This window comes from Hetaerina americana, unplaced genomic scaffold, assembly GCF_022747635.1.
Source record: "Hetaerina americana unplaced genomic scaffold, ioHetAmer1.1.p SCAF_34, whole genome shotgun sequence".
Taxonomy (NCBI): Eukaryota; Metazoa; Arthropoda; class Insecta; order Odonata; family Calopterygidae; genus Hetaerina; species Hetaerina americana.
The window spans coordinates 2643959-2669545 of NW_027286919.1; the positions used below are offsets into that span (position 1 = coordinate 2643959).

The 25587-nt window shown below is 45.4% G+C and overlaps 1 protein-coding gene across 1 annotated transcript in view; it reads left to right on the top strand.

Annotated features, from left to right (window-relative positions):
* sdt (MAGUK p55 family member stardust) overlaps positions 1 to 25587 on the top strand; it is a 401178-nt gene that overhangs the window by 243783 nt on the left and 131808 nt on the right. Inside the window, exons 5-6 of the mRNA XM_071589207.1 lie at positions 22325 to 22708; positions 22832 to 22947. Coding sequence (XP_071445308.1) covers positions 22325 to 22708; positions 22832 to 22947 — 500 coding nt within the window. The remainder of the gene's footprint in view (positions 1 to 22324; positions 22709 to 22831; positions 22948 to 25587) is intronic.

Sequence of the window (25587 nt, forward strand, 5' to 3'; positions counted from 1 at the left end):
ATTTCAAAATGTGATTATATTTATAAAAATGTTTTTGTTTATTATGCAGGTATAAATGAAATTCCATGTTATATTACTTTCCGATTTCATTTTGGTAGAAAATGTGAGTGCCCTGAGGTAAAAATGGCGTCGTCGCCGGGGGGTGTTTTCGTCCCACGTCGTCCCGGGGTGCGATCCCATTCGCGCGCGGCGATTTCGGCGACCAATTGGATAACGAGGGCCCTCGAAACAGCGACGGGTTCGTCTACAGCCACCGGAAAGACTCTTCGATGATTCATTTCATGCGTGTCGTTGATGTTTGCGGGATTATTAGCTGAATTTTCCAAAAGGTACTAACTGTAACCGCTCTGCAGTTCTGCTATAGAAGTCTGTCCAATAAACACGCGAACGGAGGCCGTAAAAACTTTATTTTGCAAAGTTTAGTCCACATCGATTTTGTCCCCTTTTCATAGTACTCTCCATCCGTTACTTTGCAATTATTCCATATTCTTTTCCACTGTTTAAAGCACCCTTGGAAGCACCCTCCTCAGTTAGGCTTTTTTAGTTTTCTCGTCGTTCTTGCTTTATTGTGTCCACATCTTCCCAGTGATGTCCCCTCATCAAATGTTTGCATTTTGGGAACAGGACAAAGTCGCAGGGGGCGAGATCTGGCATTAAGGTGGATGATCAAGGATGGTGATTGAATTTTTTGCCAGAAACTGGCGAACACTCAATGCAGCTTGTGTACGATTTTTACACACAATTTCTTAAAACCCAAATGTTCGGTTGAAATAGTTCGCACTGTTGATTTTTCTAGATTCAATTCATCAGCTATCATTCGGAACGTTTTTCGATGATCAATAAGGACAAGGTACCGCACACGATCAATGTTGGGGATCGAGATGGTGCGGGGGCTAACGTACTGGCTTCCCACCCTGAGGGCGCGGGTTCAAATCCCGGCGGTGTTGAATATTTTTCAGAGGTATCTCGATCCCTACTTGAGGTGCTTTGTGGAGGGCACTTTGAGTGAGTACGCCGTCCGTCGGATGGGACGTTAAACTGCGGACCCCTTGGCGCCTTTCGTAAAGAGCAGGCTAATGCCGAAGCCGGGTTTCTCTCCACCCTTCATCCTTTCCTGTCCATCCCCTATGGCGCAAATGACCTTAGCTGTCGGTCGCCTCCCCTTAAAACTACTACTACTACGATCAATGTTGTTTGAATACAGGCGATTAAAGGTCGTCCCCGCCTTGCATCATCCGTGGCCTTGTGTCGGCCATCTTTAAAACGCTTAATCCACTTAAAAACGGATTTTTCTCCAGAGCATTATCACCGTAAACAGCTGTCAACATTTCAGTAATTTCCTGATAACTTTTACCGCACTATAGCAAAAACTTGATGCTGATTCGTTGCTCCGTGATTTCGTCAATTACCATTTTCGACGAACAGTAAAAACAAGGGCAATTGAAACTAACATAACTGGTACCATACGCACAGCTCGACGATCCGCCAGCCACAGACGGCTCATTGGGTCTCAGGCAGATAGCGCCGCTAGAGGGCAGGCTAGCGCAACCATAGCGCACCACCCCCCCCCCTGCCACACACCTTTTTGGTGGCTTGCAGGGTATTGATGTAGATGTAGCGGCGCTGTAGTCTGCGTCATGGCCGCCAGGTTGCACCAGTTCGCGTATTTATTGTACAGAATACGTATATAAATATATGAATATTTTACTAAGCTAGCGCAAACATAAATCACTCTTCTCTTCCATTGAAGGTATTGAATGTTACATTTTTACTAACATTCATAAGTGTTCCTCTTCGATAATCGCAAACAGGGTCAGCAATGCGTGGCCTGTGTGGTTTGCCTTTTTTGTGGTTTCAGGAAAATTCATGAGCAGTACTGATTCAATTTATGTGCAGTACTGATTAAATACATGTACGTAACATTGTTTGTAGGTCGGGTGCTTGTTTGTAATTATTTCCTAGCCACCTCTTAATATGAGGGCGCTTCTATTCGTGAAATGAGACAAGCGGGGGGCGGGGTTTTAACGAAAATCTGCCAGAAACAGAATCGCTCAAGTAAATTATAAGTTTGGTAAAAAGACGTTAATTCGAACTCATGCTCAATCGTGGTTGATAAACAAATTGAACGTGGGCCGCGGTAGTCCGGGGTAGAGCATTGGACTACTGACTGAGTTCAATTCCCGGGCGAGCCTCTCTTGGCACTCTCAGCTCCACCAAAGCTGTGCGATTTTTTAGGTACCAGATATTTCTGGGCGATCATAACCGTTACAGGGAAAGGAACAAATATGTGAATTTCACACGATACATAGATATCCGTATATATTCAAGGCTTGGGTGAATCCTACTACCGTATCACCTACCGAACCGACCTTCCGGTTGATTAGTGTATTTATGGTTTTAATCGGATTCAATTGGCTTTTTGTGCCTTGAATAGGCGTAATATGTTTCTTATTTTAATTTGATAACTGTTTGGGTCATCAAAAATAGTGGAATATTCAGTAAAACCTTCTTCAGTTTAAAAAAATGGCGAGCTCTATAAATTCTCCTCGGCTCTCTTCCACCTGTGTTAGCCACTTTCCATATCCGCCAACATTTAAATGACCGACTCGTTCGTTTTCTTCACTCAAAAGCCCTGAAGATGATATGCGAGTCGGCCTCCGGAACGTCTACGGCGAACTTGACCCGAAAGGAGCTGGTGCCCCAGGGAAAGCATTATATCTGTTTCCGTGATTTCGAACAAATTAAGAGTTGTCTTGGTGAAGGAAAGAAAGGGTGTGAGGAGAGCTACAAAACGCTCTCCGGCATTCTACTGTTTCAGCATTAATGAGGCACGAAAATCAATCAGATGATGGAAGTGCGATGGAGTAGAGTGAACATAATACCATTCACTATACATTTCCAAGGAAGCATCAAGCGCCCGATTATAATAATCAGGATAGGTTTATGATATCCGAGGAAAGATAAAAAATGTAAATGTGTGCTCCAGTTCGGAATTACTTCCGGTATTCATTATCACGGAATAGGGATCGGCAAACGGGGCAAAGAAAGTTGAAGCAGCGTCAATAACACCACAAAGCACTTACGACCACTTCAAGAATAAAAAGATTGTGATTAAATTCCTCAGTTTTTGTGTTGCGTTGGATGTGACGCAATGACCAAGACAAAGCAACAGCAAAATATGTTGTCATTCGATTACTTCACGTTGCATATTAAACAGTTCGATGGAATACTTTGCGTGATGGAATAAAAGTACAACCTGATGGATGGAATATTCACATCAGCATCCTTCACAAAAAATGTCCACCATAACGTTTTATACATAGTGGTCTCACGAATGAGTTAGCTTACGTCATTCATTTCAACAAATCGACAAGGAGAGGCATATTTAACTGGCCTTTCAAATGTGTGCGAATATTAATGAAATCTCGCACAGACACTTTTAAGCTTACTCCGGACCCATTTCATGAGGAAGTACGAATTTTGGCGATTAATTTGAACGTCTGTCACGTGTCGAGCAGTCTGTAAGTGCTGGTTGTTATTTTTCTCACACATCACCTGATGATTTTGCAATATCTGGTAATTAGTGCATAAGAGCTCATCAACTACTAATGACGGACGATTGAGATTCCGATTAAATTTAAAAGTCTTCCAGATTAAATTGGCAAAATTCCCACGGGAAACGTTACAGACGCCATTGAGTCGACATGATGCCTCAAAGGATGGTCCAAGCCATCCATTAACTAGCTGCTACGATTTTCGCTTTCCGGCAATTGAGAATATTTGCGCGAAAACATATGATGTTGAGTATTTACAGGTTTAAGAATGCTTAAACTACATTCCATCAATACTCATTAACCTAGGATTACCGCTGTTGTTACGTACAGCATCAATAATTCTGCAAGCATTCACACAGAGCAGGCTATTCCACGACCTACCTTCACCAGACCAACGAGGCCGGAACTTCGAACTGGCACCGCCAGCCGAGCACTTATTCGCCAATTATAGGTCACGCTGTGTTCGGTTGGAATGAGTTTGTTGGTGCTAATTGGCGTTCCAAGTTATAATGACGCCGCTCAAGGGCGCGGGATCTAAATCGCTGGACAATATCTTTGCATTCCAAGTAGAGGACGCTACATGCTCTCTGGCTAGTTCCCTGCAACCACTTTGCAATGAATGTCCGTCGAAGCGACGCATTTTCTTTGGCAATCAATAAACTACGAATTAAATAAAAAGCGGAAGTGGTTTCCACCCTCGCGCATTAAGAAATTCACGCGGAAATTGAGACGGCGAAAAGAAATTGAAAAATTGTGCCAATGATAAATTTCGTTTCCGCATTGAAATCACACAAAAATATCGGGTGCCCATCCTTCGCTAGATAAGTAAAGACCCAAAGAGTTAAACGAAGATCTGTTATTTTCTCGACAAATCTTCTGAGTGAAACGTGTGGGGTGTTCCACACCGGGTCGGGTCCTCAAGGTCTCCTTCCTCCGACGTTTCGATGTGCGATTCCCGCGCATCGTCTGCGGAGATTCAAGGACCACTCCTTGTAAGTTTGCCCGCTTATGTACGTTTCCCAGAAATCGTTAAGACATGGAGGAGCTGACCAAGTGTGAAACCCTAGAGACCTTCACCCAGTTGTACCAAAAGTATTTAATAGATCGGCTTGAACACTTACTTAGTCGAATTGTTAGACTACATCTAATTTTTTACTTTAATTCTAACTACAATGGATATCAATGCAACAATTTCAGAATGTGAAAAATCATTCGCTTTGACCGGGGTTCGAACCCGGATCCCTCAACGTCCGGTCGAATGCTTTATCCAGTTAAGCTATCGAGGCGTCCTCTTCAACTCCGAAATTTTGGGGACTTTCAAGGAACAAGATGCTGTGACGAAATGCCGTACATACAATGTTACAGGCATTCTTCTTCTTTGGAATTTACATGGATCTCTTACTGATCTTAAAATGCATTTCGGTCCTTTCCTAATGTCATCCTTATCTTCGTGACAGCAAATGTCAGCACACTTAATAAAGTCAATCAACAGTCGGCGAAGCAATTATTTTCATCATCACCCTTTGTTGGGGAAATGAGGTGGGAAGTGAAATGGATAAGGAAGGAAGGCCGGGAATTTCGCAGCCCACAAGGACCCTGGTGACAGCACTTCCACTTCATTTGACCCATCATAATAAGAGTCTGGTTTTTTCGTCCCTGCTGAATAAAATTCCTGTTGACACTATAACAATATTGTAATATTATAGTATTGCATTATAAAATAATGTATTTTAGGTCAAAGAGAAATATTATCTTTGGCTGGCTAGGCCTCATTTAGAATATGCTGCAAATATAAGGGATGATCACGAATTTGGATTAACTGCCGAATTGGATCGCGTAAAGCGTAGATGAGCTAGTTTAGTAAAACGTTGTTATGATGATGTTAGTAGAGTACCCAAAATATTAGATCAGTTAGGCTGAGATTCACTCAAGGAGCGAAGGTTAAATTACATATTAAATCTCTTGCATAAATTGGAAGGAAGTCTCTTTAGCAGTGATATGCTGAAAATGTAGTATTACCCTCATCGTACTACGGTAGGCGAGACCATGTGAATAAAATCAGAGAGATCAAGCGTCGAACAGATTACGGAGTTACGATGTCATTTTTTCCACGAGCGATAACGGATCAGAATAACATTGTCCAACGGTAGTTAGGGGTACACATTTTCGGGTCAGAATTGGTCTATTGTGTATTCATCCCCTGCCAGACGCCCTGGCACTGGCTTGCAGGGTACTAAAAATAAAAGAATGATATATCCCGGGCGGACGTCCAGCGGTATGGGAGCGTGAGTAGGGTTGAGAGAATGCGAGGTAGGCGAGGTGCGGTGGAAGTCGTTGCAACGCGGCATTAGGTGTCGTATCTACTCTGCCTGTATGGCACAAACGACCCTAATTTATTCGCTCCGCAGGGTGTTGAAGGGCGGTAAATAAGAATTCTCCGCTCATTTTGACGAATCGAAACGCATTCTTTTCGTTTTTCGTCTCCGCGACGGGGGCGTCACTCTCGCCGATGAAGGCGCCTGGGGGTTGGGGCCTGGGAGCTGGGGAGGGGGGAATTCGGACGGGAGGGTTCACTTTCCCAGTGCAGAGTGAGAGGGGCCGACTCTTGCTTGACATGTGCACCAATCCTCCGCCCTTGCCGCTGCGAAGGTTCGCGGCCCGAGGGAACACTGCGGCGTTTCTCCTGCCGTGCTGCGGCCTTCTTCGGGTCAGGAGTGACGAGGCCGGGAAGGGCCGGGTGTTAGTGCAGGTACTTTCACGAGTAAAATCCGAGTCGGTAAGCGGTCATTCTCACTGCTTCACTTGACGGATTCACGCGTCGTGAGTCTGTGAACATTTTGCGGTGGCTTAGTGTGACGGGTCGCTTCACTCCCCGAAGGTCTAGGCTCGATTCCTGGCGGTGGCAGACTTTCCGAGGCGTATCCCTACTAGGGAGCCATGCGTGAGGAGCACTTCTAGTGGAGTACGCCGTCCGTCGGTTGGGACGTTAAAACTCGTCAATGAGAACGACCTCTATGTGGGCTGTCTTTCTCTAATATCACACCCGCCTATGGATCACCCGAGTGCGAGTTACCATTATAATTATTAAATAATAATATTCGATAGAAATATTAAATACTGATGGTAAGGTTTCCGAAAATCCGTGTGCCTGATGGGAAATGCATTCCTGTTTCTTCCGACGCATTCTCTGATCAAATTGACGTTCCTTTCCATCGCCTCTTGTCGCGGAAAGTGTTCCTCAACCTATACAGCGCACATTCGTGGCGTGAGCTTTGAAGGAACATCCACTGAAAGTATCTTAATCGGTTCATTTAAAATATTTTTGCTGATGGGGTTTTCTTGGAAAATTAGGAACATTCTAAAAGGAAGCGTGAGGTAATGAAGGTTAAAATTCCTTCCATTTGTGACGTCTATTGATCTTGTTAACAATTTTGCCACTGAAAGTTGTCGAATTCATATGTGCCATTTTGTTTACATTTGCACAATATAATCCAGCGAAAACCTTTCATCGGATGTGCGGGGAGACGGGAAGTCTGGCTTTGAGTGTACACGTCACCTCGACAGGTGCCGCACGAAGCGCGGCAAAAGTGCTCGGGTCCCGGGGGGGGGTGATCACGGCGAATGCGATTAATGCTTTCGTTTCCGTCAATCAAAACTGGTTCCAAGCATGGCGTGTGCCATATTCGACACGATCCATTGGCTTCGTTCGCGAGCCATCTGCACTTGGCGCCAAATGCACGTGAATGCGCGCAATGATGGGGCGCCCGCGGATTTTACGTCTGCATAGCGTGCGTTTGACGTGTTGAATGCCCCAGGGCGTCCTGCCCTCAACACGCACCCACTGCAACAGCCAGCTCCCCCCGCACCGCTCGGATTCCTCTGGGACCACAACCGCTAAACAGTCAATGACACATTGCTTGAATTTACGTGGTTTGTCTAAAAATAATCTAGGAAAGTTTCGGAAAAATAGATTTATTCCGCTAGACATCGCTGCAATGCATCGAAATCCTTCAAAGCATATCCTTTGAGCGTCGACACACACATATGCCCTTGCGGCTTTTCCTCGACTCGAAGGCTCCCTGGTATGAGGATTCCGGATAAGGGTACGCGTGTAAGCTTCTTTCTCGGCACCTCGGGGTCCCATGGAGGTGCACTTTGAGGGGACGAGGTTTTCACTTCAGTAAGGAATAGTACGTGTAAATAGATTGTTGGTACCAAGTTGGTATCCTGGGGGGTGGGGAATCGTCACGATGCCGCTGCAGAAGGTCTTCGCAAGCAGACTCTCGATTCTGCTCTTAGTCGTCCGTCCAAAGACCTTCGGGAGGACGAGTTTAGCTTGCGAAGATATTTGAAATCGCCAAATTTTCAGTGATAATGGTGTGCGCTGTCATCAATACCAATACGATCTGCCATCATGGACACCCTTAACATACACCGTCTGAATTCAGCACTTTGCGCAAACACGTCAGGAAAACATTTTTACCGATACTTTTTACAGAAACCTTATATTTCTTGAAATTTTCTACCTCTCACTAATTTTTCCTTTTCTGATTTCGCACATGCGCTGTGATTTGTTTTCGTCTGAATGACAACGGGCGGTAAATACTCCATTGTTGTCATAGTAATGTTTACTCTGCTTTTGATACCTATTCTTGTAATTGATCAAGGATTAAATAATTCAATTTTGAAAATAATCGATAAAGGAAAGTTGTCCAGAATTTTCGCTATGTCGCTTTTGATATCGTGGATTCTATTGAACATAAAATGATGTACGATGAGGCGATTGCTCGTCGAATGGACTGATACGAGTATATCATGTATTTAGGCTTTCAGGCTATGATTCCCGAGTGCCCCGCATTTTCCTTTCACCTCTCACATAAGTATGAGCAAGCGAATGCCAACCCCATTTCCTCAGAGCAGGAGGCCAGGTGGTTGTCATGGTGAGAACTCGGCGTATTGGGATCGTGCTCGGGAGAAGGGGTGTATCGGTAGAGGAAGGACTGTTTGAGGGACGGCCAAGGAAAGAAGGCCGAAGGTCAAGGTCGATTATTGCCCCACCCCCCTCTGGTGGGGAGTCAGGATGGCTCACAGCCGCCCCAACCCTCCGCTTACAAAAGACGCCCAATGTACGTATAGTACAGGGTGGTTCAATTGAATAGCGGGGTTTTAATACTTTGCAGTATTTATTACATTTAAATTACAATTATAAATTATGTATCATATGAAAGAGCAGCTCAAGCAGTTTTGTTGGTACACCTGCACATGCACTGTTTTCTCTTTCATCCGTTAGATAGCGCTAGTAGCAAAGATGGCGACTAGTGAACAGATGGTTTACCATCATTTGGGATCCTCACGAAGTTGAATTAATTACCGAATTGGATCGCATGCAGCGTAGAGGAGCTAGATTCGTAAAATGTTGCTATGATAAACTTAGCAGCGTATCCAAAATATCAGAGGAGCTAGGCTGGGAATCACTCACGGAGCGAAGGTTAAATTACATATTAAATCTCTTGCGTATAAATTGGAAGGACATCTCTTTAGCAGGATCATATTGAAAAAAGTTAATACCCCATCGTACTGCGGTAGGCAAGATCATGTCAGTAATTTTGGAGACATTAAAATCAGAATTTATTGATTAAGATGCCATTTTTTCCACAAACTATAAGGGAACAGAATAACATTGTCAGACCGTGGTTGGGGAAAAATATTCGGGCCAAAATTGGTGGGGTGTGTATTCACCCCCTACCACACATCCTAGCGGTGGCTTGCAGGCTGTATAAATAAAATAAATAAAAATCATTACCAACTTTTACCACTTAAAATAAAACACATTTGGGTTATTTTGATGTTCCAGTTTTTCTCCTCATATTTTAACTAAATACAAGGGACTAACAACGTTTTAATATATATGAATACAAATGTGAACGAAAAACGTAGTTTACTTAAACGCTTATTATCCATCGGACATATTAATCGTTGCACTGTCGCGAACAATTAGGTGCTTTGAACGCCCAAAGAACCGGTGAACATCTGAAGAAGACTTGCCCCTTGCGTGACTCATTTCCGCGAGTGCCAGTATCCCTCGTCCTTGAGGCGGTCAAGTAGTCCTTCGCCCGCCTTCCTCCTCCCGCCCTCCATCTCACCTAGTAGTAGTTTTGAGGGGAGGCGACCGACAGCTGAGGTCATTTGCGCCATAGGGGATGGATAGGAAAGGATGAAGGGTGGAGAGAAACCCGGCGTCGGCATTAGCCTACTCTTTACGAAAGGCGCCAAGGGGTCCGCGGCTTAACGTCCCATCCGACGGACGGCGTACTCACTCAAAGTGCCCTCCACAAAGCACCTCAAGCAGGGATCGAGATACCTCTGAAAAATATTCAACACCGCCGGGATTTGAACCCGGGCCCTCTGGGTGGGAAGCCAGTACGCTAGCCCCCGCACCATCTCGATCCCCCCCCCATCTCACCTTCCTCCCGCTTGCTTATCCAAAGAGGACACACACTTGGATGACGCCAAAGATTCGACATTTGAACGGTGAGAAGCAGTATTCGTTCATTATTGTGTGCGGGCGTAACGACGGCAGCGCACAAATGAAAGTTCGTTAAGAGTGAGGGAGTTTTAAAATCAATAAAACCTGGCAGTAATACATTGGAATGCAGAAAAACGGATCAACGCTTAAAAATCAAGGCTTTTCGGCTATTACCAACATTACAAAAATGTCTATGCGTCAGCAAATCGGGATTTTTTCCTTGGCCTATCCCAAAAGAGGAGGAGTTTGAAGGGTGCCACCTTGTGTATATGCGTGCTGAATTCAACTGTCGGTCTCCACATGCCGAAAGCACTGTACCAGGTTCAAGGAAGGCCGACGAATCCCTTCCGAATTTATCTATCGCTATACAAAGTTATGTCGATCGACGAAATGATAAAATTTTAAAATATTGAAATTTTTTCATATTTTTGGTACCCTACAAACCGCCGCTAGGGTGTGTGGCAGGGGGTGAATGCACACCAGACTAATTTTGACCCAAATATGACCCTGCCGCGGTCGTACAATGTTATTCTGATCACTTACCATTCGTAAAAAAAAACCAGAGTTCGACCCTCCGCGGGTAAAGTGATGCTGAACATCTTTCGGGACTCACAGGGTGCAGCCTACCGCGATTTCCTTGAAGATAAGTGAAAATAAATCTTGGCAAAACGAATCATTTTCCAACACGACAACGCCCACCCTCATAAGGTCCAGCTGACCCGTGGTCAGCTTCAAGAATTGGTTTGGCAGGTCTTACCTCATCCTTCATTCAGTCCGGACCTCACCCCGCCTGATTTTTACCGTCTTGGATAACCGCTCAACGATGCCTTACGTAGAAAAAGATTTGCCAACAACGAGGAAGTCAAGGTGGCGGTGCAAAGGGAGATTCGGCGATAATCGAAAGAATTCTTTTCCTAAGGCATTAGGAAGCTACAAGAAAGATGGGGAAAGTCCATACCTACATATTGAATGCTATTTTGTCGGATAATGGCCCCAATTATGTAAGAATCCAATAAACAGTTTATGAGTTATACAAGGTTTGCATAAAAAGTATCGTTAACAATTTTTTCATGACGTTTTTGCGTGAAGTGCTTAGTTCAGACCATGTCCATGTCCATTAAGTGCGTGCGATTGATCGCAGATCGTATCATTGACGATGATGAGAGAGTGACAGTGTAGACACCATTATATCACAGCAAATATGGCGATGTGGAAGGTCTCACGTACTACACTCGTCCTTCCAAAGGTCTTTGGACGGACGACCCAAAGAGCAATGTCGAGTGTGTCTGCTTGCGATGACCTTCTGAAACGTCATCGCGACGATTCCCCAATCCCCTTACAGTCCCAATTTGACACCAACAGGCTGTTTCCTATTCCCAAAAGTGAAAGTACACCACCATGGTTTGACCCTAAGTGCTGCCAAAGAAGCCCGCACGCGCACCATTATCCGGAATCCACTTTCCAGGGAGCCTTTAAGTCGTGGGAAAGCCAAAAGGGCAAATGAGTATCGACGCTCAAGGGAAGAAGTACTATGAAGAATTTTGAGACATTGCATCAATATCTGAAATTATAAAAAAACCTATTTTCCCGAAACATTTCCTGATACTTTTCATACAAACCATGTAGCCATTTGTCCCCTTACTCGATGAATGACCCTCTGATATCATCTAACAATGTTGCCGACCACAAATTTTGAGTATTCCGCCCCAGGGTCACATCCTCCCCCTCGCGGAAATCCTGCATACCCTCCCGTCCCACGTAGCGTAGGCGGAGAAGTGGCAGGTACGTGTCTACATAAATGGACATCGTGGTAGTAGTTTTTAGGGGAGGCGACCGACGGCTAAGGTCATTTGCGCCATAGGGGATAGACAGGAAAGGATGAAGGGTGGAGAGAAACCCGGCTACTAGCCTGCTCTTTACGAAAGGCGCCAAGGGGTCCGCAGTTTAACGTTCCATCCGACGGACGGCGTACTCACTCAAATTGCCCTCCACAAAGCACCTCAAGTAGGGATCGAGATACCTCTGAAAAATATTCAACACCGCTGGGATTTGAACCCGCGCCCTCAGGGTGGGAAGCCAGTACGTTAGCCCCCGCACCATCTCGATCCCCTAAATGGACATCGTTCAAGTGTTACTGCCCAACCCGGCAGTCGTATGAAGGGGGAGGGAGACTGGACCCCCCCCACACGACTGCCTCAGCCGGACCAGATTTTCACTCTCGCATCCCCGTCGCTACGCCGAACTAAACACGGACGGCGTTCCTGGTCTCGTTCAACGGATAACACGCCAACCACTGTGGGAGTGACTGTTTTGTTCGCCCGACGCCTGACTATCTACTTCCCCCTCCATTCGTTCGGCCCACGCCCCCTCGACGCCGGCATGCTTCCTTCGTGTTTCCCAGAGACGCGCGCTCTGGGGTCTGCTCTCGAGTGTCCACGACACCCCCCCCTCCCCCCGCCAAAAGCTCCAGTTCTCGGAAACGACAGAGACGCTGTCCAGAAGCGCGCACACTTGCCCCCCCCCCCCACTTCACTTGGACGTGGCCGCGACGCCCCCCCGGCCCCCGCGGCACCCTTTGGCCCTCAAATTACGACGGGGGAGATTTTTCCGACGGTCGGGGACGACGGGGGGCCGTGGCCCCGCCCTTCCCCCAGCCCGCCTCCCCCCCCCTCGTGGAAAGCAGGGCCGGACAGACGGTCCTTCAAAGGTCAACCGTGCCGCTTCGCCCTAAAATTTCGGAGGAATTCGAGATGGTGTCTTGCACGGAATTCCACCTACTATGTTGGCTCACGCGGAAAAAGTTGCTTGAAAAATTTTCAAAATACGGATATATCCTAAATTCATACGCGGCACGGGTTGATATATGCCAATAGTGCAGATAGCTTTTTACGTTCTTTTGACGGCGAAATGAAAAATATTAGGACAAAATGAAAAATAACTTTAAATACTAGAATATTTAAGGTCTTCTGTAGAGTAGAGTGGGTCTTGGGGTTGTGAAGCGCATCTAAATGTGGATTAGGTGTGGATAACAAATTTGATGTCGACCTATATAGACATGCAGTTGAATTTTGCAGCAGTTTGAATGTAATTTGAATGAATTTAAGGTGTCGTCGTCATTTCGTGGGCGATAATAATAAAAAAGGGGTGCGGGGGTAGATCAGAAACGGCGTGTCTGCCTGTGGTGCTGAAGGTCTCTGGTTTGATTTCCGTGACAGGCAAAAATTTTTCAACTCCGTATAAATGTATTAATGGTTTTTCGGAACGAGGCAACAAGAAGAATATACTCTTACCAAAAAGCTACCCCTGCACTCATGGTGAACGGCAGCAGTTTCACCATTAGGCATTGGTGGCGCAGACCGAGTGGGTCGGCCCGGCATCAGCTGCGGTCGGGAGTGAAGTGCACTGTACCGGCCGTAGTACTGCGATGCGGAAGGCAACGGGAAACTATCACATTATTTTCTCCCTAGAATACTATATGCAGACTTACAGTCAAATAGAATAGAATAAAGTGGCTGGAGTAAACCAATCCCAGGATTGAAATACTGGTGATGATGAATAATAATGTCAAGGTCGTAATTGATCTTGCAATCGACGTGGGCAGTGGCCGATCTTCTTTCACGAAGCATATAATAAATGCGAGAAAAGCAAACGGGTGAAGCGAAGGATTCCACCGGAATCAATAACGACTCCTATCTGCCGACCATTCTAAAGGTGAAGGAAATCTCACAAAAACGAGGTATTTCATAGGTTTTATCCTCCCATGGTCTGAACCTTAACGTGCTTGAAGGGCTTGAAGGGCTTCTGCGTTCAGATGACCCCTAGAGCTATGCTATAGCGGGAGTAATAATAATTGCTCCTGGTAGGGTCACCCATGCCAGATAGGTCGAAGGTTAGGAGCCAGACGAAAGGTAGTCCACGCAGTGTCTGTTCCTCAGTGAGGCGGCTGCAAAGGCGTCTGACCCCAGACGGGCGGCCAGTAAGTGATGGCGTCGCGCTAAAAACGCTATTGAGGAAGGCAACCGGGGAAACCAGGTCATTTATTATTCCCAAGACATTTTTGATGGGAACAGTATAGAGAAACTGAGTCCTGGCCACTACGGGACCTGGCCGCCCGGCAGCGGAAGAGGCAAGGCTTCCGCGGTCGTCGTCCCAGGAAAACCTTACAGGCAGAAATCGACAGCAGCAGCACAGAAGACAGAGAAGGGTAATGAAGCAGTTAAAATAAGGACTAGGAATGTCAGCATGACGTTGAGAGTAGGGAAATTCGACATTTTTAAAGCGTGACAAGGAGAGAGGAAATATAGATATTTAAGTGCAATGCGAATTTAGATGGATGGATAAGGGGGATTGCTGGAACGATAGATCCGCTAGAGTGATCCGCCTCGGAGGAAAAGAGAGCCGCAGCGAAAGTGGCATGAGTATTAAAGAAAAAGGAAGGACGAGGCGTAGGAAACATACAACAAGCGAGTGACTAATTGAATATTATTAGTAAAAATAAAAGCTGAGTCAACGAAATTAGTCATCATTACGGTCTGCATACCACCAAGCAATCACAGGGAGGTAGACGTCTACAAGGCATACGATGCAATAGATGCAATAGAATATGTTCGTTCGCAGGTTTCCGCGGCGATGAGTAGGTGATTTCCACATTTTTTGGGCTGCGTCCGCGTATGTCGTTTAAATGCACAACAGTTTCGCCAGCTATCCTGCTGGCGTCCTCAGGTCAAGGAGACCTGAGGACGCCAGCAGGATAGCTGGCGAAACTGTTGTGCATTTAAACGACATACGCGGACGCAGCCCGAAAAATGTGGAAATCAATAAGAGAATATGATTGCGAATTTTTACGGAAGGAAAACATTTTATAGCGATGGGAGATTGAAATAGGAAGGTAGGCGAAGGAAGATATGGTGGTGAGGTGGGGGACTACGGTTTATGAACAAGGAACGACCGCGGGAAGAAAGTAATAGGATTCTGCAGGAGAGAGAGGGGTGAAATATAACCCCAGAAAAGGCATAGATACATTTGATATGGTGTTACGATTAGTCACGCATGGGAAATGCCTACGAATTCAGAATGTTATCAGTAGGACTATGTTATAGTTAGGCACGAATTTAGAAACGGCGAGATTAATACCAGCAGTTTCCCGGTAACGAATGCGGATTCAGATTAATGTATGGCTAACAAAGGGTAATGTCAGGCCAAGAAAATAAAAGAGGGAAGGCGGCTGAAGAATTTAAACATAGCAGTATTAACAGGAACAATTAGAAAGGAGTACCAGGAGGCTGCAGAGAAAAAATTGAGTGAAGAAAGGGAAACAAATACAATAGAAGAAAATGGGAGCAAATAAAAATGGGATATAGAAAGACACTAACGAAACTATAGGAACACTAGATATGAAATAGAGAAATAAACCATGAATTACGGACGAAATTATTAGAAAGATAGACGAGAGAAGAAATAAAAATACAGATTTAAGTAGAAGATATATACAATAAACTAAGGCGAGTAACTAATGTGGCAAAAAAGCGAAGTGGTACACGCAGTGCTTGGATAGAGAGAGTAAGCAAAGGAAGAGCGAAGAACACGTGCTCTACAATGGTGCGGGGGCTAACGTACTGGCTTCCCACCCTGAGGGCGCGGGTTCAAATCCCGGCGGTGTTGAATATTTTTCAGAGGTATCTCGATCCCTACTTGAGGTGCTTTGTGGAGGGCACTTTGAGTGAGTACGGCGTCCGTCGGATGGGACGTTAAGCTGCGGACCCCTTGGCGCCTTTCGTAAAGAGTAGGCTAATGCCGACGACGGGTTTCTCTCCACCCTTCATCCTTTCCTGTCCATCCCCTAATGGCGCAAATGACCTTAGCTGTCGGTCGCCTCCCCTAAAAACTACAACTACTACGTGCTCTACAACGGAAGCTGAAAGATCTATGAGGAGTAAGAGTAACCATTGATTGAACCAGAAAAGATTCAACAGAGTTGAAAGGTATATATGGAGGTACTATATGATAAAGAAATTTATTTGGCCAGCGAGGTAAGACATAAAAAGAGAATATGACGTGGATATTTAGGTCCTGGAATACTTGATGGCGAGATGGTGGAATTAAAATGGCGAGAGAAAGGGAATTCAGATTTTTAAAAAAGCCGTGAGGGTAGACAACATTCCCGCAGAACAACATGAAGATACAGGGAAACCCCGGAGGAAGAGTTTTGATGAACTAATTTGTAGCATTTAGGAGGGAGGATTCGTCTGGAGGATTTCGCCACATCAGTGGCTTGGCTGCTCTAGATTTGGTCACAGCGTTCGAAGGTAGCTCTTTTAAGAGAGAAATTGCAACATTGCAACATTAAAATAGTTATATGGACTGCCCACGGAAGCAGCACACCACATGTATATGTGTATGTTCACACATTTTTATTTTCAAATATTTAAAATTTATATTCATATTTTTCAATAAAATTATTATAACTTTCATTCTTGTGGACCTACACGGCGGCTGGTAGAAGGTCGAGTGAACTATGGAATATTATTGTGTTGCTGAAAAACATTTTAGTTCAGGAACGGTGGAAGGCCAAGTGAGCCTGTTCCCTTTTAATTATTCGCACGGTAGGGCTGACATGGATGGGATGTGCTTTTGTATTTTTGAAGGCGCTAAGTTGGGGAGGAGTGGTCTCGGGTGATTTTGGTTCATGAGATATTTTTCTTTCGGGATGTGGAAAGGGCTGATGAGGCAGTTTGTGATTTCATTGGGTAGCACAGGATTATTGGGGATTTATAAATATTATATTAACGGATTAAACCTGCCTCTAAAATTAAATTAAGGAAGGTTAAATTACATATTTAATCTCTTGCGTATGAATTGGAAGGAGGTTTCTTAAGCAGTGATGCTGAAAATGCGTTATTACCCCCATCGTACTACGGTAGGAGAGATCAAGTCAATAAATTTAGAGAGATTAAGAGTTGAACAGATACATTTAAGATGTAAACTTTTCCACGAACAATAAGGGATCAAAATAACCGACCACGGTAGGCTCATGTTCGGGTAAAATTATTCTGATGTGTATTCATTCCCTGCCACAAACCCTAGCGTTGGCTTTCAGGGTGCTAAAATAAATGAAAAAGAATTCATAGGCAATATTTCACAGGTGATACTCCGTGGTTGGAGGGCGACGATCTTCTCAAAGGATCCCTGTATTACCCTAGATGAGTAATTACTACGACCCCACGCCAAGTGCCAGGTTAGGTAATGTGGATGAAATAAGATAAATGCGACTTCGCCTTGGAGAATGGTTCCATCCACTTGAAAGTACCTCGATCATCTCTCATGCAGGAAGCTGTCGACAAAGATAAAACCTAGGTTGGGCATCGCAGCGAGCTTTATGAAAGGCACGCGTGTTCATTTCTTTTCGCCCGCCATGTCTCTTGCGAACCCCAAGTTCGCCCGAATGTTTACATATTAATTAAACCGAAGTGGTTACTTACCGCGACAAGTGTCGGACCATGCAGGGCTTGATACGCACGAGGGTCAAATGTCACGAAAGCGTCCTCGTCTCGCGTATCCATCGAATGTCGCTTCAACTTCTCATCCACGTCACGACATTGAATCTACTACGTATGTCGTAGGATGACTTAACTGCCGGCCACAGCCACAGAAGGACGAGTCACCACCCAATACGAAAGAAATAACAATTCCAAAAACGCCTTCAAAACGGCGATTTTGCAATCCAATAAAAAAATGAGGACTTGAAATTATTTCCCTGGTTACTGAAGCATAATTTAACAAATTATCCCGTCAAAACTAAACAAATAGCTCAAGCCCCGAAGGGCTTAAACAATCATCACAGATGAAGTATCGGCTAATATTTTAATTCACAGAGAGAAATGGAATTAGATTCCAATTATTCATAAAACTATGGAATACGTTGGAATAAGAATCGAAAATGAAGAAATTTTCGATGAGCTTAGGTGTATTTTACCGGACATTACACTGCGATTTGTTTCCGAGCCGAATAGTATACATCGGCGTTATTCTTTAAATATTTCATTTGTTGCGCAGTGAGAACTGAAGTCTATCATTAGACGTAGTGGAGCGGTAATTGCCCGGTAATTGGCATCATCGTTCAAGGAAAATTTTCAGGCCTGGGGCGGGCGTTTCTGGGCCGATCGGTTCGAGACAACGGGCTCGGCTTGGCGCCGCAATCGAGCCGATGGGCCGGTGTTGCTGCTCGGGAGTTTTCAAGCCGTCAAATGGATTCCGTAGCGGGCCGATTAAGTATTCGATCCGCGGGAAGGATTGAAACAGGGCACGACCGATTGAAGCGGTGATCGGCGGATATTCCCATATGCCACATTAAGCGAGTAAATATTGTAAGACTAGGAAGCAGAGAAACTTTCAAATGATTTTAAACGCATAATATGCATTGGTAGTGGATATTACAAAACGTTCACCGTACTTATCGACAGAGGTGAAAAAGTTGGCAAACACTAGCAATATGCTCCCGGCTATTGCTTTGGAAATGTAGTTTTTGGCAACGAAAATAATTTTTGATTCCGATTTGGATAGCACCTAAAAAATAAACCCACTTTCAGTGGTGACCTCAAGCATTACTCTGAAAAATAGTTTGTGTATCTACCCATGAATAAATAGGTACCTACTTAATGTGATAATACCAAACGTGGCGTAAAGGTCAGGGTCAATTGAGAGTGAAGGAAGATTGTACCGTAATCTCAGTGTGTTTTTTTTTAGTTTCCCGCAAGCCGCGGCTATAGTGTGTGGCAGGGGGTGAATGCAAACAGGGCTATTTTTGCCCCGAATATTTATACTCCTACCGTGGTCGTATAATTTCATTTTGATCCCTTACCGTTCGTGGAAAAAATAGCATCTTAAATCTACCAATTCCAAACTTAACCCCTCTAATTATATAGACATTATCTTCTTTCTTCTAGCGTAGTACGATGGGGGTAATAATACATTTTCAGCATCACTGCTAAAGAGACATCCTTCCAATTCATATGCAAGAGACTTAATCTGTAATTTAACATTCCCTCCGTGAGTGATTTCCAGCCCAGCTCCTCTAATATATTTGATACCCTACTAAGTTTATCCTTACAACGTTTTACAAATCTAGCTCCTCTACGCTGCACGCGATTCAATTCGGCACTTGATCCAGCTTCATGAGGACCCCACATACAGGGCTCGTCCGGAAAATAAGTGTACTGACTCCTGAGCTGGGCGCGCCGCTCCAGGCGCGCCCAGCACCGCTCTGACGGGCTGCGATTGGAGGGGGGTATGTTGGCAAGCGACGCTGAAAAAGGCAGTCGGCTCTGAGCTGTGGTGTAGTGAGGAGCTCTGTTAACGCGAACCTCCACGCTCGACCCACGTCACGGAACGCGATGCCGAAGTTTTTGGAGCAGCGTTATTCCATCAAATTTGCGGTAAAGCTTGGGAAATCGTCTACCGAAACTGTCGGTATGATTAACCAGGCTTACGGGGAGTCAGCCACGTCCAGAAACATGATCTTTCGGTGGCACAAGATGTTCGTGGAGGGCAGAGAAGAGGTCGACGACGAGTCTTCGAGAGGTTCCCGATGATGCCTTCACGGGAGCGTTCCAGGAATGGGAACGCCGCTGGAACAAGTGTATCGACTCACAAGGGTCCTATTTTGAGGAATATTAGCTTAAGATATTTAAAAGTGTAATAATTTTTTTTCCTGAGCTCAGTACACTTATTTTCCGGACGAACCCTGTAAGATAAAGACATTTATTTGGCCAGCGAGGTAAGACATAAAAAGAGAATATGACGTGGATATTTAGGTCCTGGAATACTTAATGGCGAGATGGTGGAATTAAAATGGCGAGAGAAAGGGAATTCAGATTTTTAAAAAAGCCGTGAGGGTAGACAACATTCCCGCAGAACAACATGAAGATACAGGGAAACCCCGGAGGAAGAGTTTTGATGAACTAATTTGTAGCATTTAGGAGGGAGGATTCGTCTGGAGGATTTCGCCACATCAGTGGCTTGGCTGCTCTAGATTTGGTCACAGCGTTCGAAGGTAGCTCTTTTAAGAGAGAAATTGCAACATTGCAACATTAAAATAGTTATATGGACTGCCCACGGAAGCAGCACACCACATGTATATGTGTATGTTCACACATTTTTATTTTCAAATATTTAAAATTTATATTCATATTTTTCAATAAAATTATTATAACTTTCATTCTTGTGGACCTACACGGCGACTGGTAGAAGGTCGAGTGAACTATGGAATATTATTGTGTTGCTGAAAAACATTTTAGTTCAGGAACGGTGGAAGTCCGAGTGAGCCTGTTCCCTTTTAATTACTCGCACGGTAGGGCTGACATGGATGGGATGTGCTTTTGTATTTTTGAAAGCGCTAAGTTGGGGAGGAGTGGTCTCGGGTGATTTTGGTTCATGAGATATTTTTCTTTTTTTTTTAATTAAATAATGAACTCGATAAAATTTGTATCATTGTGATATACACATCACCTGCTGATACATAAACGTTACTACTATTTTAATAACAGTCAGCTGTGCACAAAATTTCGCCTTCTGTCTACAGTATTTCATATACCTTTTAAAACACTTTTGTATTCATTATCATTACTGTTACTCTGCATATTCCAGTAAGACTATAGCAAACTTACCTCTATTTATTGTTTTCATTAGAACTCCTGGGCCTCTGCTGTTTTAGCAGAGCTATGGAATGTTTTTCGTGACCTCTCCGAACCAAAATTTGTATCGTAAATAAACTGTAACCATACTGCAACTCTATTTCTACTTTGGGCAAATACATTCTAGAAATATCGTAAGTTTTATTAAGAAAAAGAAACCATCGCGACTTTGTAACCCTCCTGGGGATTTATACGCCTGAATATCTAATCGAATGGGGTCCCGATGGGATAAACTCAAGTCGACTCAATAGGCTGATCGATCTGCGCGCCGGCTCTTTGAATACGATCGAATCGACTGGGCTGCTTAATACTTCGCGAATGGACCCTAGGGTCTTCACTCTGTTTTAATCTACTGAGGGACATTTTTTTCCTGTCGACATATCCCTCTGGTTCACGGTGTGAACCTGGAAATAAAATTCCACAGCAAGTTTATCATAATATTTCTCTGGACCCGAAACACGACCCCATGGCGGGACTCGAACCTGCGTCCTCTCGGTTAGCGGGGTATTTTAACCATTCCAAAATAGTGGGAATTTTGCGGTCATCGGGAAAAGAGTGGGGGTTAACTAGGCCAGGGGTGGCGAACCTTTTGGCGAAAGAGTGACAAGGTTTACGTACGTAATAAGAGTATACCATTGACTTGCGTGCCAATCCATCGGGTTATCACCGTGGAATTACTCGTAACACTCTCCCAGCTCTGCGTGCCACTTTTGGCACGAATGCCATAGGTTTGCCAACCACAGGCTGTCTTTGTCCCGCGTCTGAGAGGTTTGTCGAATTCCTGAAGGTGCGTCGTATCGACGTACGTTTCTGCCCTCACTTCTGGGAGGGCAAAGCATACACAGTCTCGTGTATGGAATGAAAAATAAAGAATGATCTAATTAATGGCTGAAATCTAAAATGTCTTGGAGGCGACGTACACGCTTCAACCCTGGTGTTAATATCTCGAATGAAAAGGACAGATTTTGACCAATGGTAACGGGCGTAGGTTGCAATTGGCGAATACTCGATTGATTCACCGTACTTGCTCGAGTGCAAAATGTCGACCTCATTTGTTCCCCAGTCACGAAAAGAAAGAATCACAGTGCGAAGGTTAAATTACAGATTAAATTTTCCATAAATTGGAAGGATGTCTCTTGAGCTGTGATGTTGAAAATTTATTATTACACCCATCGTACTACGGTAGGAGGGATCATGTCCATAAAATTATAGAGATCAAGAGTAGGACAGATTGATTTAAGATGTCATTTTTTCCACGAACGCTAAGTGATCAGAAGAACGTTGTCCCACCGCCGTGGGGGTATTCGGGTCAAAATTAGTCTGGTGTGTATTAACCCCCCGCCACACACCCTAACGGTGGCTTGCAGGGTACTAAAATATCAATAGCAATCTAATAATTGAGATTAGACGTGAGGCATGTATCGATGAACTTTCTGAATTCAATGAAACTGCGGGAGATGCCTGCATTTTAACTGTCTGTTTTCCCCAACGGGGGCATACCCACGGAGTTAAATTGAACTATGACCCGACCACCCTCCATTGCTCTCTCTCCCCAGCTGAACCAGACGCCATCGACGGAGGGCCAGCAGGAACTGAACGGCTTCATCGAGAGCAGCCCCATTTACGTCACCTCCATCCCGGAGTACCCGGTCACCAACAGCACCTCCGCCGCGGGCCAGCCCACCGCGGCCTCCGCGGTCGCCCCGACGACGGGGGCCGCCGCGCAGGGCGCTCAGATCGCGAGCCGCACCCCCGGCGGGGCTCCGGCCGGCGTCAAATCCCCCGCCCACCACCCGGACAAGGTGCTGACCAACGGCCACGGCGGGGCGGCGACGGCGCTTCTGGCGGACGAGGCGCCGCCCGAGGAGATCGAGCTGAAGCAGACGCTGTCGTCGGGGGACGAGGCGGAGGCGGGCGGTGCGGAGGAGGAGGAGGACGAGGAGGAGGAGGAGGACGAGGAGGAGGAGGAGGAAGAGGAGGAGGGGGGAGGGGCGGGGGTGGAGGGCTTGCTGGGCCGGGGGAGCCCCTTCCAGAACGGGAGGACGGAGCTGCTCATCGGGCAGGATGCGTCGTCGGGGGAGGGGGGTGCGGGGGGGCCGGGGAGGCGGGGCAGCAGCTCCGTGGGGGCCGCGCTCGAGCCTCCTTTGACCAGGAGGGCAGCCGAGGAGGTCGACAAGGGGTGAGCTAACTTTCAGATTCTTTCTCCTGCTTGGTCCATTTCAGGCTACAAGTGCCCATATATACCCAGGATACTTAACTTCGGTATCTTTTTCGAGAACTTCCAAGCATCTGGAATTTGGATCGCTGGCATTGGTTGATTAAGTATCAGTTGGGGTATTTTTTTAATTTTCCATTTCACTAAGAATATCGAGGATTCTAGGGGTAGGTTTACTTTCGACACTTATTCTTCATTTTCTTGTATTTGGCAAGCATCGGTTTTTGCCTGGACTTTGTTATCCAGGATATTTTCTTACCTATCGGTGTTAAGAATTACTTGCTAATTTTCAATATATGGTAAAATTAAACTAATTTATGAGATCAAGAATTATAATTTTCCGCATCGCTTTTTTTCACTTGTTATCGGTTCCGATAATTATGGCCCTGGGCAATATTACAGTGTACTCAGGTTTATGCACCTAATTCTGGATTTATGATCTTGGAGCTATCACTGGCGTATGCATACGTACTTTTCTATGTGTAGGCTTAAAAGTAAAAAAAAATATATGTTTTCGCCATCTTAGCCCTGGTTAAGAATTCTCAGAGTATGGTCCCGGCATCAGTTATTCGCTTTGTACCATATCAATCGTCTAACGGGTTTACCTTGCATCCGTTCTCGGTCGATGAATCAAAATAAAAATCTAACACTATGGATGACGGATAGGATAGACACCTCAAACAATTCACATCCCCCTTACGCCCTATTTCATCGCATCTTCCTTTATCATTCCGGCTGGTTTGTTGGTTGTCCGTTCTCCATCGTACGTCAAACCACCTTGGTATGAGAGCGTTTTGAAATATCAAGTGAAAAGCATTATTACCGTAAACAGCCGTCAACATTTCAGTAATTTCTTGATAATTTTTACCGCACTTAACCAAAAAATTTCATGTTTACTCGTTGCTCCGTGATTTCGTAAATTCCATTTTCGTCAAACAGTAAAAACAAGGGCAACAAAACTGGCATGCCATACGCACAGCTCGACGATCGGCAAAGCACAGACCGCTCATTGGGTTTAAGGAAACTTGCGCCACTAGTGGGAGGGGCTATAGTCCGGTTTACGACCGCCAGATTGCACCAGTTCGCGTATTTATTGCGCAGACCACATATACATATATTTGGACTCTCATTGCACTTAATACCCTATAAATATATTTCTTCCCCATTAGTATCATTTCCGGGAAAATGAAAGTGAAAGGAGAGTATCATTCGTCGTCGGGATAATTACCGGCGCAAAATAATTGTCGTAATGTGAAAGGACAGTAGATGCACTTCTTCGGTGCAACCGGGAAGCTCTTCAGCCCAAACGCATGTCCTTCCACGGTCACAGGTAGCCAACGAAATGCGTATGGGTGATCCATGGTTCCGGATATAAGTAATTAAAGATGGTATTACACTCCTTGTAGAAAATCCACCTCCCTAGTCTCCGGTGAACGTATGGTTTCATTGCATCGTAATGGCCGGAGATTCGGGAGGGGTGTTTCGCCAGCGTGGCCACTCACGTCCGCCGGCACAGGATAGGCGGGTTGTACGCCAGGAGCAGACGAAGGGACCCCAGCAGGACGGTCTTCTGTATTTCCGCTATACCAGCCCTGCATGTAGGGGCGCTCGGGATATTATCCTTCAGGGAGCCTTTGACTTCACAGAGTACACCTGACTAGAGTATAAATAGCTTGACTGAGGATCCCGGGTGCAGCTGCCTCAGTTTGCAGATCTTGATATTTGGTCCATTTTCCATCCTGCGCGTACCCACACACGTTCTTTTCAGCCGGAGTCTCGCTCGCGGCCGTGGTATGCCGGAGACGGTCGCGGAAGACGACTTCAGGCTTTGTCAGTGAAAAATCAAGAGGCGATAAGGACGTGTTCAAACGGATGTTACACTTCTTGTCCTCCACGACAAGTTCGACATCTCCAAGAGCATTACGCAGAACAGGTGTCGCGATGACGTCCTAATTGTATCGGAGTTGGAAATATGAAACAAGTACACACTCTTGTCAGTGGAGTGACGTCGATTTCACGTAGTTGCCACAGCTGGAGAGTCAAATCTTCCGGCTACCCTCTTCTGCAACACGAGTCCGCTACGCTCGTCCCCAAAATGAGTCGACTATTGTAGCCGAGGGCGCTTGTGACACCATCCTCACATGCGAAGGAAGGATCCCCAGTTTCCGGACCTCACACCGGTGGGAGGCAATCAATTATCAATTTGATAATCAAGCATCAATGCATTGGCTTACAGCTTGGCAGCTAGAGCTGTTTTTAGCTCGGGACCCGAACTGGAGAACACCGCCCTTCAGCAATAGAATTGAAGCGTTACGTAAGTTTCCGCGTGGATACAGGTCCACGATAATTATTCTGGTGTGTATTCACCCCCTGCCACATTCCCTGGAGGTGGCTTGCAGGGTATATGAATAAATAAATTGCAAGCTCGTCCACAGTTCTCTTTGCGTCTCCTTAGATGCCCCTACGCCTGAAATTTCGCGGGCTTACGCAAGGGGGGGGCGTGTCGCAGTGGGATACGCGGCATGCAGTACGCATGCCTACTCAGCCTCGTCCCTCATAGAAAAATTAGGCACAAACTACGTAAAATACGATGGTGTTAATTAG